The sequence below is a fragment of the Cyprinus carpio genome, chromosome B23, assembly GCF_018340385.1.
Source record: "Cyprinus carpio isolate SPL01 chromosome B23, ASM1834038v1, whole genome shotgun sequence".
Lineage (NCBI taxonomy): Eukaryota > Metazoa > Chordata > Actinopteri > Cypriniformes > Cyprinidae > Cyprinus > Cyprinus carpio.
In genome coordinates, this window is record NC_056619.1 from 19,517,500 (window position 1) to 19,535,571 (window position 18,072).

Below are 18,072 nucleotides of genomic sequence, written 5' to 3' on the forward strand. Positions count from 1 at the left end.
ACTCGTAACTACCAAATTCAGGGGGAGGATACAAAAAGATTGAGGTTTGTTGGTTAACGAGAGCACAGCTGAGAAATAAAGATAGCTTTATAGAGTATTTCTCAGGTTGCTTGTTGCGTCTTTGGCCGTTTGAAGTGTTCCCTGAACTTTAAATGTCATTATGTTTACAAATGATAAGAGATAATTACACTTTCATTATACCGCATATACGTGAGACACATCCTCAAGCTTTGATTAACAGAATCGTGTAATACGCAGATACGGGCCGCATTTAATGTGGATCTAGTGAATTGAAGCCAGGTGAGATGTTTCTGTTGCGTCCTTTGGCAGGGTTGCTAGGTGACAACGCACAAGGGGCTCCATTTCATTGCAGGCCCCGGAATTTGGCTGCGTGTCATTCAAGTTTTTTTGCCCGTGTGAAGTATCATCGGTGGTGCATAATTAGCAATCAGAGAGTGGCCTGCAGCTCAGTGTGATGGAAAATGAGAACGGGCCAGATGGGGAGCCCTGTGGCACACCCTCAAAGCAACGCTATGGGGAAGGAGCTAATGTGTCCATTACGGGTGGCATCCAAACTCAGCAGAGAAATCAGCATTACTGTGCTTCACACTAACTGCTAACATCTCTCTCTCTTCCTCTTATCCTGCCTGACATGGTCTCTCGCTTTTGCTCTCATTCACTGGTGCCCAGAAGGCTCCCTTGGGCATCCTATGGGCTGCAAAGCCAAACTGCAGCACATGGCTTGTGCGCACAGTTATCATTTAAAGCCAATCTTCAGCTGTGTATTTACCTCAAAGACCCTTGTATTTTAAAACAATGAACTTCAAACTTCTAATTAGCTAAACAGACAATTCCACAATCATTATCATCGGACAAATATACTCACCATATCTACTGATAGAAGTTCGAGAAATGCTAGTTGTGGGTGGAATATTGTAGGAGGATGTCTGCTTGGGCACCAAAGCAACCACACAGCGGTCTGATACCTGTACAGGAAATAAAAAGTTTAAGTCAAGCTTCTTTCCTTTCCCTGTAATCCTTATTTCACAGTTTTTGGTTTCACAGCCTCTTATTATCAAGAAACGTTCAAGATAGTGGAGCACAACTAATGCCGTTTTATTCTGCTTTTGAGAAGTTATTACTTCAGAATTAAATATATATTTTTTGCAGAACAGATTCTCAGTACATATCTATTGCTTTTCAAAAACGGTGTGAAATTCTTCGGTTTCTCCCCAGTGCCGAAATAAAGCGACATTAAAGTGCTTCAAAAAGACCTGTTCTAGTTATAAATGCATAAGGGGTGTTCACGCTGTGTTCTCGGATCAAATGCGCATTAAAGCCTCTTCTTGGGTAAAAGCAGAGTTTCGCCTCTCGTGTTTCGCACAGATGAAGGATTATGATTAGACAAGAAACTCATATTTACATATGACAGCACATAAGATCTCCTTCACTGGGACGCACGTCACTCTACAGCACTCAAAGATGACTGATGGAGTAAAAGAGAGAGAGGGAGGCTCATTGAAATGTAATGGCGTCATTCATTGCCTGTTGTGCCTTGTACACTCCAGAAAGGTGAGTACCGAGCTTAAATAGTACAAAATATAGCTGTAAGCTGCAATATGAATGGCCCAAGAAGAAGAGAAAGGAAAAAGGAAATTAAATACACACGTAACACCAAGATTTGGACATCATGAACGCAATTTTGCGGTAACTCAAACTGACAAACAGTGCTGAGCTTGCATATTTTTTATATCCCTGTTGCTAAGCAACTACTGATAATTCATCCCATAAATTAGATTATTAAATTAGAGGGGGGAAAAGCATTGCAAAATGTTGCTACTTTTCACCATAGAGAAAATATGCTAAATGTTTAATAATAAATTATAATAATAAAAAAGAAAAAGAATAACCTGAAGTTTAGCTTTTTAATAATATGAAATAGCTTAAATAAATAATTAAATAATCTACACTATAATCAACAATAGCTGCAGCTGGATTCATGTACACAGATCGAAAGAGAGTTACTAACACATAGAATGGAGGGTAATGGTAAAAATACAAACACAAAGGCAGGTCAACAGGAAGAGTTTGACAGGCGAGGGGATGTAGTGATTGAGTCATTTAGAGATGAGAAAGCAGAAACGGATGAGGAAAGATGAGGTTATGGAGTCCAGGACTTTTATACATTGGGTTGAAACTCTCCATTTTTCTCTGTCTGCTCTGTGAGTGCTCACGCGCCATCTGATCTTCTGTATTAATCTGAACTGTCAAGGGCTGCAGAGGAAATGAGGTCTACCCTCACAAAGACAACTGACTCAACCTCGATTCAGCACAAGAAAGCAACTTCCTGAAAGCATGCTGGCAAAATCCTGGCCGATTCTCATACTATCTGGTTTGGAAGTGCCTATCTTGGTCTCTGTGTTTAGCACAGTGTAACACACAGAATATAATAAATATGTTTCAGAGATTCATTAATTAGTAATCTCAATAATGCAGCAATCACTCTTCAGAAATGACTCTAATATGCTGATTTGCAGCTCAAGAAACATTTCTTAATTATTACTAAAAATTTTGAATTTTATTCAATTAACAACAGCTACTGAAAATAGGTTAACATCCTCAATTATAAGCCAAAGGTCTCTCAGATACTAGCGAACTAGGTCAAGTGCCACAGTCTTAAGATCTCCCGTCAACATAAAACATCACATTTCAAGTCCATTTCATTTCAGAAAACCTCTCTGTCCACCATAATGGAGACGATAAGCACCTCCTGAGCTCCTGTGAAGGCTGAGGGTAGTTAGGAGCCTTCACTCACCTCCCTACACTCTCACGGCTGATGATGGTGTTACTTTAGCCCCTGTACGCCCCCATAAGCTCCAACCCTATTAGTGCAGGTTTCTCCTCAGCCGACCCTCACTGCAGAGTGGCCTAATAGCCTGACTGGAGAGACACTTGAAAGAGTCCAGAACTGTGGACGAATCACCTCAGAGAGCCGGCCGAGTGGGATGACACTCACGAACGTCTTTTTTTTTTTTTACAGCTCACTTTCTCCCTCCACGGGTTGTGGAACTGGTATGGCTGGTAAGCATCAAATATTAGTCACTGGAGAACATTATTTTAAGTAATGGGGTTTGTTACTTATATTTTTGGCTCCACACCATCTACAGTAGCCTCCCGTGCCGCCACATGCACGATCTACTCTTCTTCTCCCACAGCGGGTCTCTGTGGTGGAGGAGGCAGCCGTATGGAGCCTAAATGATGGAGGGGAGATGCATTCGCCCTTGAGGGATAATCCTCAGCCAGGCAGGCGGGCCGCCGGTGGGTGTAAGAGTGATAAGGGGTGAGCATTCCTCATGATATAGTTTGCATCAAGCAGACAGCTGACCTCTTTTCCCCATGTATCTCTGATCCCCCTCCCTGCGCTCTATCTGATGGCGATCCGCGAGCTAACGCGCCTTTAACTCAGCCGCCATTCTGCCTCTTCTTTGAAATACGGCAGGCTCGGTCACGCTAGCACAAAATGCGTGAAACACCTTTGCCACATGATAAACACAGCAGAATGATGGGCGTTTAATAGTTGAAATGGATGAAAGCATCATAATACAGATGGTAAATGCGTTGAGATGTAAAATGTAAGATGTCTAAAAACGGAGATCCAAGGGAATTTACCTCTTAACAGTTAAAATATATAATGCACGTCTGCATTGTATGTCTAGTATAAGTGATGAGCAGTTGACAAACAGGCTTGTATGTCAGACTGTAAGTCCTTGAGCTTTGTCAGCACTGGAAAAGACAGCTTAACCCCCGGCAGTGATCTATGCCAAGCATCTTACACAATGATATACAACAGAGATGTATATCGGTTTTCTTTTGGAGCCAACAAAGCTTACTTACACTTACGAGCATCAAGGGCCTGTGCTAAACGCACACACATGGCTGCTTCTGTGAAAGTGCACTGTGAAAGACTAGATTTTTCAAATTATAAATTATAAATAAATTTAAATCCAAAAAAAAAAAATTCATTCAGAAACAAAAAAGTAACTGAAAATTATGAGTGAGAACGGAGTTCTTCTATTAATGTCTATTAACCAAAGAGGAAACATTAAATTGATTAAAAGTGACAGTAAAGACATTTATAATATTACAGAAGGTTTCTGTTTCAAATAAATGCTCTTCTTTTAAAGTATTCATCAAAGAATCCTGAAAAACAAACATATTAAGCAGCACAACTTTTTAATATTAATAATATTTCTTGATCAATGTTGCAAAAGATCTGATTTGATTTGATTTGAAAGATTTGAAAATATATATATTGTTCTTTTGAACTTTGCCTTTCGTCAAAAACAATCTTGAACAAAAAAAGTGTCATGGTTTCCACAAAAATATTAAGTAGCACAGCTGTTTTCAACATTAATAATAATAAGAAATATTTTTAAGCACAAAATCAGCATAACAGAATGATTTCTGAAAGATCATGTGCCACTGAAGACTGAGTAATGGCTGCTGAAAATTTAGCTTTGACATCACAGAATAAATTACATTTTAAAATATATTAGAATAAAAAAGCAGTAATTTTAAATGGTCATATTTCACAATATTAATGTATTTTTGATCAAATAAATGCAGCCTTGGTGAACTTAAGAGACTTGAGACAGTAGTGTTTTTTCTATGTAAGACTAGTTGGTCTCAAGGAACCTTGCTAAAAACAACTTGCATCACCTTAAACCAGTTAAGACTGCCAATCTAGTTTAGGTTTAGGTTACTAGTGGAGTTTGGAAATACATTGTTTTGCACACTCCTAGTTAAAGCGCCTTATTGAAAGTACTGTGCTATACAACTACTGCTGCAATTTCCTGCAAGGGATAATAACGCACACATTAACAGAGGCCTGTTTATTTGATTTGTCAATGCCAGTGTCTCTCATTTAAATAGTTGGCTGCTCCAACTATTTAAATGGAAAATTTGAGGAGTACGGTGGCCCCTCAGGGACACGCTGCCAGTCCTCTGTAATGTCACTCAGCCTACACAAGGTCAAGAGGCTCACTAATTTCAAGTAAGACTGGATGAGTGAGAAAGAGAAGGTAGAGAGCGAGCGAGTGGGAGAAGCAGCAGAGCCCAGAGAAAGATGTTTAAGCTAGCATTCAGACTGATGAACACTTTTTTACACTAGTGCTCTAATCAGCGAAGAACATGGTGACCACAGGTTTATGAAGCCACAGAACAAAATGTTAGAGAGACACAGCTGCTGATTATACTGTCTGCTCTCTTAAAATATGCTCTTACTCTATTGAGGAACTCGACGAATGGCGGAGATTCGCATATCTGTAGTATTTCAGGAGAGGTGAGGGTGCTTGTGTGGAGAGCTCAGGAGTCATGTATTTTAATGCAGTGTTCTCTACAGCTCCCTGCCTTCTGTTTTCTCTTTTCTTTTCCTAAACTCTCTATTTCACCAGTCTCTGTGGAAACAGCAAGAGTTAATATAGCAAAGAATGAGTATACAGCTCCCTAGCAAGATACATCGTGATTTACTTTGAATATGTCACACACTTCTGCACCATATGACATACAGTATGCAGAGGAAAACAACAGCTATTATAAAAGTTGCTAGGCAATTCAGTCAAAAGTACAAAGGCAGCGCTCTGATATACAGTATTTATGTTACATAAAATATATTGTGATGAGATTTTGCTCAAAACTATCGGCTCTGGAAAATTTGCTAAAAACTCTTAAAACTAAATTCCGTGACACAAAAACAGCATTATTTTTTACAACTATAGTGGATTTAAAACTATTACTTATTATTAAAGTAAGTATTTTGTGGGAAATGTTTACCATGGTAAATTTTTGCAAAGGTAGTTTCAACGCTATGACATGAAAATTATATTTCTTTTTTGTCTGTATGATTTCTTTTCATGTATGCTTCTTCCTCAGATCACACATTATGACAGCACATATGATGAGCTCTTTCAGGAATAATTATAAGAATATGTGTGCGCATGTCCTGTGGCATCTCCTCTGGACACAAAAAGAGGCAAAATGTGCACATTCTCTCTCTCTCTCTCAATAAGTGCTGTTATCAGGTAGCTGCTGTGACGTGTGCTGTCTCTGTGGTGTCTGAAGTAAAGACAAGGTAAAGGCTGTAATTAATCCACTGAAGGTAAAGGACAAATTTTCTCTCTCTCTCTCTCTCTCTCTCTCTCTGTCTCTCTCTCTCTCACACACACACACAAGCACTTTTCCAGCAACACACTTAAAATTTTCACTGGCCAAGCTCAATAATTGCCCTCTATTATATTGTCCTGTGTAGTGAGATCTGCTGTCTGTCTCCCTGGAGCCAAACACTCACAGAGAGACATTTTGGAGCACTGTGTCAGATAAAGGATTTTTTTTGTTGCTGTTGTTGAGCCTAATTATTGTTTCATGTCTGAGGAGTTAAATGGATATACAGAGGATTTCTTTTTGTAGCATTTTTTTCCTTGTTGTTGTGTTTTTTTAATGATTTATGATGTTTTTAAGATACTATAATCTATAGTTTTGTAGCATTATGATTTTTTCATTCCATTTTAAGCTTTAAGGATATTTCTATATGTTCACTAGGAAAAATACTGATTAAGAGCATGAATTTTTGCACTGGGGAGAGAGCTTTACATTGAGAATGAATGAATATGTCTGCATAGTACATCAGATTCTTTTTTTCTATCAATAGAGCAAAGAAAATCCATGATACGTCCCCTTTAATGTCTACCCACTTAGACAGAAGAGGGCACCATGAGATTATGTATGAGCGTGTGTGTCCTCTTTTGTACCTGATAGTGCATGAGTGTGTTGAGCCTCTTCCAATCATTTTCAATCTTAGTGGTGATGTCTTCATCCTGCAGGACCACTCGGGCCATTCGTCCCTGACGCCACTCTGAAAAATCAAACATTTGCCATTAAAACAGACACAGTGAACCTCCCCCAGCTCAAAGCAGATTGATTTGATCCAAAGCTCTGAATGTGTCTTTTCACATGGGTTAGAAATGTGTGTGTATGCGCAGTAGGGTATAATTAAATGCTAAAGAGAGAGCTGATAGGATATAGACAGACTCAGAGTGAGAGTGATCATTGATTTTCTCCTCTGTTGAATGGGGTTTATTAGTTTACGTGGTTGCCAAATGCACAGATGATGCCTGCAGAAACCTACCCCCAACACACACACATAGAGACACACAAAAGCAATGCCAGTTCTGCAGCTACAGACACAGAACATCATCATGGAGGAGATTGCTCTGGCCAAGGTGCTGGAAGAATGATTTGCACTGCTGACAGGGGGCTTTTGTGTGGAGTGTGTGTGTGTGTGTGTGTGTGTGAGATGGGCGTTTGTGTGCCAGAAATGAAACGTGGAGTCAGTCTGTCAGCGCCGTCTGTCAGCTTTTACCTGGGTCACACACTCACACACACACCTGCTTGTGTGCGCGCAAAAAGTGTACATTTCTATCACTGTTTATGCATTACAGACAACATGGAATCAAATCAAAGTAAGTTGACATTTCTTTAAAAAAATGTGAGGTCATTATATATTGAAAAGCTTTTCTGTGACTCTTTCTGCAAGTTACATTGTCATGGCAGTAGGTAGTGACTTTTTTGTTCTTAGTGTGTCATTGTATCATTCATTTAAAAATGTTGTTCAAAAAACTCATTCATTCAGAAATTAAACAAGTGAATCATTCATCCAACTGATTCTTTTAAAATGCTGATTTATTAAGGAACAAAACATGGTTGTCTTTATATTTCAGTCACTCAAATAACTCAAAATCACTGTTCAATTCTTTTAGAAATTCAACAATTGTTTTGTGTGAATAATTGAATCATTCAAGTTAACTGATTTGTTGAAAAGGATTAATGCGATAAAGAATATATCACATGACTATCTTTGTGAGTGAGTCACAAAGAAATCATTCACTAAAATGATATGTTCACGAAAAATTATTAATTCAGGAATGAAACAAACGACTCTATGACTGAGTAACTGAATCATTTAGTCAACCGATTCCTTCAAAACGCTGAACAAAAAGTGATTGTTTTTATACTGTGAGTCATTAAATCATTCACTCATACTATTCAATCATAAACACTGATTCATTCAGGAATGATACAGGTGACTCTTTATGAGTGAGTAACTGAATCATATAGTCAATTGATCCCTTTAAAACACTGAGAAATTCAGCAGCAAAACAAGTGCAGAACTTTCAGATTCTCTGAAAGAATCTGTTTGAAAACCCTGATTCGTTCACTAAATGATTCATTCAAATGATTCATTCTGCTGCGCCTTCATATTTTGGGTGAAGAAAATTGACAAAGTAACACAATATTGTGTCTAAAATGTTAGTTACTCCTTTTTAACTTAAATTTTGAAAGCAATATCACACTCGTGTGCACATGTTAAACTCACCCAGGTCCATGTCCACAGCTTTGGGTCTCTGTGAATATGGCATGTTCTTATACACGGCATCCAGAATCTTTTCTTTGACCTGCGTGATGGTGTCACAGTTCAGAACCTTGACTGGGATCTCCGGACTGTTCTCGTTCTCTGGGTTGACGCAGTTTAAGATCTGGAGGGAAAAAAAGAGAATAAGGATGATGAGATGTTGGGCTGTGGTCGGTGAAGCCGTAGGTGCGGAGCATGGCTCTGGAAAAGACCATTTCCTGGCCCGAGAAATCTAATTTCACACCCTCTGCAGGACCCCAATCTCAGCCTTAGCAGGGTATGAGAGACTAATGAACACTACCCTCCCTCGGCCAGACTGTCTGATTTCAAACACACACACACAATAACAGCACTGACATTCATGAGAGTTTATTAGATACTATGTTTATTAGTGTGACTATGAGGGTGTGTGATGCTGACCAGTGTCTTGTAGTCAATCTGTTGTCGGATGAGTTTGTCCTCACTGAGGGAGTATCGGGCTTCTCCGGTGATGGCGTCTATTGGGCCTTTTTCCATCTGCTGTTTTATAGCACAGTACAGCATGAAGAGAGGCTCACCTGCACACTCCTGTAGACACAGACACCAACAAACATTATTATTATTACTTTATCACTTCTTATACTTTATTATTAGTAAAAGAAATGAATACTTCTATTCAGTAAGGATGCAGTGAATTGGATTTTAAAGACATTTGCAGTGTAACAAGATTTCTATTTCAATTTTATATTAAATACGAACACAATGAAGTCATGTGGCTAATCAATCAAGATCATGTGGCAACAATGTACATAACAGACTACCATTTTAAATGTTTATTGCATAATGTGTACAGTTAGTATGCAGTATGTATTATATACTGCACATTCATGTTTACTTTGACAATTTTTGACTAACACAAAAAGGCCAAAAGCTTTCACAAAAACAAATTTGTTTTAAACATTCCCAGGTTACTAACATATGTTTCTGCCAAACTTCTCACTGACTTGATTCGCACCATTTGTGGCAAGATATAAAATATATTTTAGTTTGAGACACTTAGCAGCAGCAAGTAAACATGATATCCTTGAGCACAACTGAATGCTAAAAATCTTAAAGTCCGACCATAAAGTCTAAACACATGAATGTCTTTGATATTTCTCCTACGACTGTTTGCAGAGACTCCAATTATTTGAATGAGCTCCTACAAATATAAAAATTGTAGTTGATCGTGACATGACTGGCGCTTCCCGTCTAATTGGGTGGCTCTGAGCCAGAATAATCTGCAGAGTGAACCAGACTTCATGCTGAGCGTCAAAAGTCTGTCTAGATGAGACTAGTACTATTACAGGAAGCCAAAGAAGCAAGTTACCTTCAAGAACTTATGAAGCAGGAAAGCAAACCAGTTGGTTAGCATCTTCTCAGCAACAGACTCCGTCCTGAAACACACAAATACACAAACATCAGCAAGTGACGTCACTTTTCGCCAAGAATACCTGCATATTTCCTTTTTTTTTTTTTTTGTATAATAACGGATGGGTTTTGATGGAGGGGAAAACAGAAAGTGTGAAAAAAATGAGTTGCCTTCCCTGTCAGTCACTCCAGACTCTCTCACTTTCTTTTGACCACCCCCATCTCTTTCTTTCTTTCTTTGCTTTGAGGGATGAGACAGATACACACACACACAAACCCACAAATGACAAACACACAATTCAAACAGGGATCTCTAGAGTTGTGGTCAATAATTTGGGAAGAGAGAAAAAGAAAGAGCCAAAAGGTTTGTTGAAGACAGAGCAGGTAGAAAACCGAAGAGAGAGAGAGGGAAAGATAAGGCAGACAGAGGAAGAGAGAACAAACAGCACCCCGACGGGAGTGGTTAACGAGCATGAAAAATACATGAAAGGGTTATTCCCTCGTTCTGACGGCTGAGCGCGCTTGTGGAATACCAATACCTCTCTTTCCCTGCAAAACATTTCTCCTTTCACCCCTGAAAATACTTTTTCCCCCCTCGCTCTGTTTGTGGCAGTGAGTATTATGTTCACTTATGGACATTACAAATACACATAAGCATCACAGGACGATGTAATATCAGCTCCGTAATTGTTGTAACGATGTTTGCGACGTTATGCACTCGCACACACTCCTCGGCCGCCGTGGGGACGGTGAGGCAGCACACCGGCAATTTACTCAACAGCGGTGAGAGAAAATGACTCTCTTAATGCATGTGGAAATAACTATGATTACACCGCTGAGACAGCCCGCAAACACAGAGTGTGGAGAGTGTGTGTGTGTGTGTTTGAGCGTGTCCACATGTGCGTATTGTGCTTGAGGGGGTCACGCTTCAGGGCCACACGTGAAAGATCGGCGAGACAAGATGAGGTGAGTTTATAGAGGTCAGGTCTGGATGGGGATAAACCCGTAATCGTTGCATATTCATATGACCAAGGTGAGATGACTTTTTTGAGTTTTTGAAAGAAATCTCTCATGCTCACCAAGCTGCATTTATTTAATAAAAAAAAAAACAAAAAAAATAGAAAGTTATGATGGAAAAATGTTACAATTAAAAATAACTAGTTTCTATTCTAATATATTTTAAATGTCATTTATTCCTGTGATGGCAAAGCTGATTTTTCAGCAGCTATTACTCCAGTCTTCAGCGTCACATGATTCTTCAGAAATCTTTTAGTATTATCCACGTGATTTCATTGCATTTTTGAAGAAATAAGTGGGATATATTACTTTATTGATCGGTCTTTCCTATGGGAACTGACAAATATCTGTTGAAAAATCTAACTAAACCTAGTTTAAAGATATGTTATATCAAAAACAGATTTATTGCACAAGACACATTGTCTTAAAAAGCTCAAGTCACAAAACCATGAAAAACAAAGATATGCTGCACAGGACAGCAGGATCTAAAACATATCTACAGAAAATAATCAACAACTTAAAAACATTGAAGATAAAATTTAAGAACACATACTGCCCCCTATATAGTTGCCTAGAACAGGTCAGTCCAAGCTGATTTAAGAAGTCACTGAGGTGAACTATTGGTTGGTGAAAACATATCCTTTATAATTAGAATACCCATATTTCATTGGCATAACATACAGATTTGGAGATAGACAGAAGCTATACTAGAAAACAGTCATGATGGCCACTGAGTGGATGGGCTGCTTTAAAAAAAACAAGTTATTAGCGCATTTGAGGGGTTTCAGGTTTGTATATTCAGGAGTTAAGAGTCCATTAACATAAAGATGATGTGATTTGCATTATACTGCATTTTTTTTTTTTTTTGAGGTATTCATCCATCTGGGTTAATGCATTAGCCGATGATAAATGCTAATTTTACAGAAAGAACAACCATGGCTGTAGAATAACGAGGCTGTCAAATTATGCTTATTTAATAATGGTGCATTTTAGTGAATAAATCAATGGCAGTCTCACACAGAGATGAAATAAAAGAGAAGCGAGAGGAGGGCAAATAGAAGGAGTGATGCAAGATGGAGTGAAATGAAGGAAAGTCATCATGTTTGTGATGAGAACGTCAGTCATTCTGTGGTTCTTCTTAAGGACAGTATGTGTTTGTGTGTTTTATTCAGCAGCGTGTGTGGCGGGCTATACAAAACATTATCATGTTTATATATTCTCTTTTAAGCCTGTCAACTTTCCTTTGTATCCTACCTGTTTTCTTCTGGGCCTGTGAGCTGAGGGACTTTGGATGCAGGAGCAAGAGGAACCTGTGTATATTTGTGCACTGATGCGTGCATTCACATGTGACACTCATTCAGTGAGCGTGTGTGTGAGTCTGAGTAAGTTATGAGCTCTGACACACACATACACTACAACGACAGCACGTTTGATGCTGGTTGCATCAGGTCTTGCAAGAGTGTTTCCTGTCTCAGTCAATCAGCAATCAATGATGGACAATGACGGACAAAAAAAAAAAAAAAAACTACAAACAGGCTGAATTAACAGTCACTGAACTAAATTTACTTCCTTTCAAAATCCAGTATCCTTGTGAAACTAGTTTATTAGAAGCATCCGGTTCAGTGCTTCTCATAAACTAGTTTCACAAACGGCTGGAAATGAAGTGAAATTGGTCGGGAATTTTCAAAGGCACTTGGGAATTGGGCACTCTCCTGGCACAGCGACACATTTCATATTGCAGAGGCTCAGAGTCAATATCTGGCTTCAAAATATAATTCAGTCCCACAGAAGTCAATCTCCAAAAATCTCTTCATTGCTGATTTGATGCTTTAAAAAACTCTTTCGCTACTGAATCACTATTTTCTTTCACCAGGAAGCTCAAACATATTGCCTGTTCATCCCCCTGGTGAGAGAATGAATGAACAGAAAGTTAATAGTAGCTAGGCTATTTGAGCACCTAAATGAGTTTTTGCATCCTCTGCAACTTCATCACACCAGGTTTAATTCATCCTCTGTCCACTCAGAAAGAGTGTGCTTTTCCTTCTTCCTTCAGCATTTTTAACAGGGGTTCATTAATGAACATATCGAACATATTAGCTATTAGCGTACTTATGAGTTGTGTTTGTGTGTGTGTCTTAAGGCGGGTAAAGGAATGCTTCATTGAAAGGGTGACACACAACACAATGTGTCTCACTAATAGTCCATTCCGAGGCTCTGTGTGCCTGTAAATCTCATTAGGTGAAAACATGTACACACAAACAGCAGCAAGAGAGAGCCTGAGGCTATGGAGCCGTTCCATTTTTAGCCACAGTCCTCCAGAGATATTAACATGAGAGGGAGTGAAAGACAAATTACAAAACTCAAAAGTCCCATGAAGAAATTATTTGCTGTTGTGGCCTAGTGGCTACTAGCGCTGACAAATTGAGTTTTGGTGCTCATGTGGATGAAAAAAAAGCTTGAGGAAAAAACAAAACAAATAATATACTATAATAACTCTGTAACCCAGCACAAATATTACCTGGCCAAGAAAATAACAACTTTAGACAAAAAATGAGGTAGAACGGTGGAATCAGACGCACTAAACCACAACAAAACACAAACAAAAACCATGCACTAGGGGTGCACGATAAATATCGGCCGATCATTAATGTGCATCTCGTCAGTAACTTGTCAGTTAACAACGGCTCTGTGTAGTAACAGCTGCTCTATGTGAAATCACGCACCTGATGGAATTTACCGCTGATTAGAGAACCGGCTTTACTGACGAGATGCGCATTAATTATCGGCCGATATCTATCATGCACTATACATGCAGAGCTGTGGCTGAGTTGCAGGCGATGCAGGTTCGAATGCATCCCTTTTCTTTCTCCCATGTATTCTTCTGTCTTTTCTCTAATGTCTCTGTTAATAAAGAATGGCAAAAAGCCACTGAAAGCTTTTTATGCACTGCGCGATTGCAATTTGATTCATTGTGGCTTTCCCACTGAAGTGATGAATGAGTCTTCACTGAAAAAATAACATTCCCCTGCTGATCCACATGGAACCAGAAGCCCACAAGTCTGAGTCTTGCGTCTCCATATATTCCATAATTAAATAAAGATTAAAAAATAATAGACAAGCAAATATTAATGCCAAATAAGCTTTGGGCTATTTGAAATGAAACGTACAGTCAATCTGATGACCACAGAGACCAGACAGGCCCTTGTTATTTTTCACAGTCGGTTATCATTAAATGCAAGTGGGTCACTTTATGAAAATAAATTAGTCTCTCTGTTGATATTGTCTGATTCTTTAAAAGATGTCTCATTTGCAAGCAACTGCCCTACAGGCATCTTTGACATTCATTATTTTTCTTAACACACATGAACGTCCTTTGTTCCTACTTCATATGTTGAAGGATCGCACGCTATCAAGTAGCTCACTCAGTTATGATTGTCAGCTCAAAGTGTGACGATGATTTTAAGCTGCAATACCTGTGGTCCTTTACATGTTATTAAAACTGCAAAAGGGAGCTGGAGATGTGGCCAAGTGGCTTGTGCTGTATATCAAGCCTTGGTTCTCATGTGGGTAGCATGGTATTTGGAAGAAAAAATAAATTAAATAAAAAAAAAAAAAAAAAAAAAGTTTTGCGCTCTGCAAGAATATATTCATTTACAATCTTAAAAATTATGATGTTGTACATGATGTTAAACATTTGTCCATTGCAACATTTTTGTCAGCCATGTTAAATTAATGCTGTCATCAATACAAAAACCTCACAATGACACAGTAAGAGGACAGTGGAATTATAGGTAAGGGTCAAAGGTAACCAGTCATGGTGTTTTGGATGTAACATCTCACCCTGAATGCCTAAATATGGCTTTTAAAGATCAATTTGTCCCATAATTCTTCACTCAATTCATCTGTACAACAGGAAGTAAGACCGGATTGATCCAGAAACACCAATGAATGCATCGCTCACTGATGTGGGACAAGCTCCAGATGTATTCCATTATCCGAGAAATGTTAAGATGAGGAGCAGATACAGAAAGAGGTCACAAGAAGGGCAGGGTTTGTTCACACGGATCAATTGAAATCAAAATGCTTGAGACAGAGAGAAAATGAGAGCGAGAGACACAGAGTAATGCCTTTTATTAAAGGAACAGAGAAGAAAATTAGTGAGATGGAGCCCCAATCGATGTGGAGGGAGTGGAGACCAGCAGTAGTTGCAGAAACGGCGGTGTTCGTTTAACCGTAACACCAACAGGAAACCATGTGGCTGAATGCGATAGTGAAAAAAGAAGGAAACGATAAATGGAAACACAACAGATTTGGTAGGTTTCTAAAACAGCCTTCTAGTTCTCCAGATGCTTCCTGGAAAAGTAAAGACACGGATTTGCGAACAAGACCAAAAGGAGCATGTCGAATCGATAATCTCCTAAATTCCCATAGAAAAAAAAAAGGAAAAAGTGTCATCTAAACCACGGGCCCCTGATCCCCACGGCCCAGCCTGCCAGCGCGGGGGGATTAGTGTTTTGTGTTCCTAATGACAGCAGATAATGAGAGAGACGCGGCGTCTGTCACGTTAAATAACAGCGTAATCCACATTTCCCCTGCATCTATTTACTGTTTACTGTGACTACTAATGAGTCACATAACGAAACACCAAAATCATTCAATAAGATCGAGAGAGAGCAAATGAGGAACGGCTGTGGTGTTTGTTTGGCCTGTCTACTTTGAATATTCCAAGTGTGATGTATAACTGATACAGCGCCGCGGTCGGCATGAACAAATCACCTCCAGCTAAAGCTAAAATATACACGGCCTCCATCAAGCAAGGCTGTAATGAAAGCGGCTGTGGACTGTGGATAATATATTCACATATATACACATATTGGTTTTTTATTCAGTTATTTTAGTATTTGTTTTAACTGTAAACCTTATTTTTGCACTGAAATAGGATTGCACATAATTACATTGTACTTTTTGTATAATGACAATAAAGATTCTGATTCTAGTTGACACGCTGCTTTGGAAAGACTTTGAAAAACCTATACAAATTTGAAGGGAAAGCATAAAGGACAGCCGAGAGCAAGAGAGAGGAAAAAACAAGTGGATTTGAGCTGCTCATGAATCTTTTATGAGTACCTAGCGCACAAATGATAAGTGACACTGACAATGGGGCCGTACTGAGGTACTGCAGAGTTATGGATCATGAATCAATATAGCTATTATGCCTGGCTAAGATAACGCAACAAAACTTTGAGTTCAGTTAGTGACATATTCATTCAAAGTAAATGAAAGCAGAAACATGAAGTGAATAGCAAACCTCCTGAGCAGCAGTTTGGGATGGTTCTTGCTCTCCAGGTTCTTGTCGATGAGGTCGGACAGCAGGTGTTTGAGCACATCCGTGGCGTATTCCAGTCGACCCTGGAGAGCCGTCATTATTAGCGACGCCACATTGCCACGGTCACGCATGGAGAAGGAGCGCTGCATTTCCAGCGTACGGATGAACGTCAACAAAAACACCTTGTTGTTTATCAGCTGGGCAAACAGCTTCAGAGCTTTTTCAACGCACAGCTGCCCATTACCAGAGACCTGGAACACACAACAACATCTTTGCTGTTAAATACAAACATTTTTTATAAGCCAACTGGGACTGTCTAATATCAGTAATGCATAATTTAAAAGAATACTCCACCCTAAAATGAAAATTTTGTCATTAATCACTTACCCCCATGTCATTCCAAACCCATAAAAGCTCTGTTCGTCTTCGGAACACAATTTAAGATATTTTGGATGAAAACCGGGAGGCATGTGACTGTCCCATAGACTGCCAAGTAAATAACAGTGTCACGGTCCATAAAAGGTATGAAAGTCGTCGTCAGAATACTCCATCAGACGAACACTTTTTGTAAGTGAAGAAAACAAAAATAACAACTTTATTCATCAATTTCTTTGTCAACAGTCTCCCGTGTCTCTCCATATCACCGTATGCCACGTATGCTCTTCTGTATCATCCGCTCCACAAGGATGCGCTGTTTCTACGTGTATTCAGCATAGTTTTAAAAGAAAACAGTGCATCCTTGTGGCGTGGATGATACAGAAGAGCATACGCAGTATAAAGTTATATGGAGTGACACAGAGGAGACTGTTGACAAAGGAATTGTTTAATAAAGTCATTATTTTTGTGTTTTTCATTTACAAAAAGTGTCGCTTCATATAATCCACATTGCACGTTTGATGGCAGATGGAGTATTCTGATGACGACTTTCATACCTTTTCTGGACCTTGTCACTGTTATTTACTTGGCAGTCTATGGGACAGTCACAGGCTTCCCGGTTTTCATCCAAAATATCTTAAATTGTGTTCCGAAGACGAACGGAGCTTTTACAGGTTTGGAACGACATGGAGGTAAGTGATTAATGACAAAATTTTCATTTTGGGGTGGAGTATTCCTTTTAAATACAAAACAAAAACACATGCAAAATGAACAGCTGTAAATTACACTATGTCCTAACCAGGTTAAATATTTTTATGGTCATTTGCTTTTTTATGGCATTACGCTAGGTAGGCTCATTGGTCTAAAATCCTGTTCCATAATAATGTATATTAAATATCCAGTATGATTGCATATGATTGCGTCACATGGGACAGAAATGTGTTGTTAGGACAACTTGTTAGAGATAAGTGTTCATGAAATAAATTCTTTCAACATAGACCGCAGCCCACCTCCAGCTCTCTGAGCACAGGATGGTCCTCGATGCCGGGGAATAACACTCTCATGGCATATGTGCGGTAGTCCAGATAGGGAATTCCGGCCCGGTCCAGATCACTCGTCAACTCATTAATGTCTGTCTGCAGTTCTGCAAAAGCTGAAAACAAAATGGGGAGGAGAAAAAAAAATTGAAACAATTTCAATTCACAGTTCAATGTCCAGGTCACGTTTTGCCACAAAATCAAGAAAAAAAATTATTTAAAAAATGATACAAATAAACATTTTTTGGTATAGAGAAAATAAAGCACATTCTTATCAAATACGAAATCTGTATCATGGAAGTATTTATTGTTATACTAATACATGCTTTAATTTATGCTGATATATTTTCATGAAATATAGTAAAAGCACATTCAAATATATGTAACATTTCTTTTTATTAATTTAAATAACTATCATATGAAAATCACAATTAATATAAAAACAATAACAATAATATTAT

The 18,072-nt window shown here is 38.8% G+C and overlaps 1 protein-coding gene across 3 annotated transcripts in view; it reads right to left on the reverse strand.

The window, feature by feature from the left end:
* Positions 1-18,072, reverse strand: part of LOC109103473 (plexin-A2) — a 201,994-nt gene that overhangs the window by 13,829 nt on the left and 170,093 nt on the right. For all 3 annotated transcript variants that reach the window (XM_042750415.1, XM_042750414.1, XM_042750416.1), the window contains 7 exons: positions 17,585-17,727; positions 16,182-16,450; positions 9,816-9,882; positions 8,888-9,034; positions 8,432-8,591; positions 6,807-6,910; positions 887-986 (listed from right to left, as the gene is read on the reverse strand). In XM_042750415.1, the coding sequence (XP_042606349.1) occupies positions 887-986; positions 6,807-6,910; positions 8,432-8,591; positions 8,888-9,034; positions 9,816-9,882; positions 16,182-16,450; positions 17,585-17,727 (990 nt within the window). The remainder of the gene's footprint in view (positions 1-886; positions 987-6,806; positions 6,911-8,431; positions 8,592-8,887; positions 9,035-9,815; positions 9,883-16,181; positions 16,451-17,584; positions 17,728-18,072) is intronic.